General features: G+C 64.5%; 1 protein-coding gene across 1 annotated transcript in view; it reads right to left on the bottom strand.

Annotated features, from left to right (window-relative positions):
- Window positions 1-7: 7 nt before the first annotated feature.
- Window positions 8-518, bottom strand: part of LOC104618893 (Fanconi anemia-associated protein of 100 kDa-like) — a gene marked incomplete at both ends in the record, with an annotated part of 1,983 nt that continues 1,472 nt past the window's right edge. The window contains 2 exons of the mRNA XM_010284614.1: window positions 8-210; window positions 411-507. Of these exons, the coding sequence (XP_010282916.1) occupies window positions 8-210; window positions 411-507 (300 nt within the window). The remainder of the gene's footprint in view (window positions 211-410; window positions 508-518) is intronic.

The following is a 518-nucleotide window of genomic DNA, read 5'->3' as shown; positions in this document are numbered from 1 at the left end:
TGGAGACAGGACGGGAGGCAGGACGCCAGTGCAGCTCTCCGCGTCCTCGGGATCAGAGGAATCGCCGACCCAGTCCAGGTCGACGGCGGAGATGTCCGAGTGCGTGCTGTAATACATCCGGCTGCCGCTGCCGCAGGCGGCGCAAAGAATGGGCCCACGCAAGTAGTACTCCCTGAGCTCCGGCACCGTCGCCTCCTCCCTCTGATCTGCCTTGACGGCCACCATCTTCCCGTACTCTCCGCGTCCTCGGGATCAGAGGAATCGCCGACCCAGTCCAGGTCGACGGCGGAGATGTCCGAGTGCGTGCTGTAATACATCCGGCTGCCGCTGCCGCAGGCGGCGCAAAGAATGGGCCCACGCAAGTAGTACTCCCTGAGCTCCGGCACCGTCGCCTCCTCCCTCTGATCTGCCTTGACGGCCACCATCTTCCCGTAGTGGCCCACAGCCACCACGCAATCACAGCCAGTGTCTCCAAAGAGCTGCTCGTCCTCAGCATCCTCCGCCACCCTCTGCTCCCT

This window comes from Phaethon lepturus, unplaced genomic scaffold, assembly GCF_000687285.1.
Source record: "Phaethon lepturus isolate BGI_N335 unplaced genomic scaffold, ASM68728v1 scaffold26053, whole genome shotgun sequence".
Lineage (NCBI taxonomy): Eukaryota > Metazoa > Chordata > Aves > Phaethontiformes > Phaethontidae > Phaethon > Phaethon lepturus.
The sequence above is the reverse complement of the archived record's forward strand: the minus strand, read 5'-3'. Positions and strand labels throughout refer to the sequence as shown.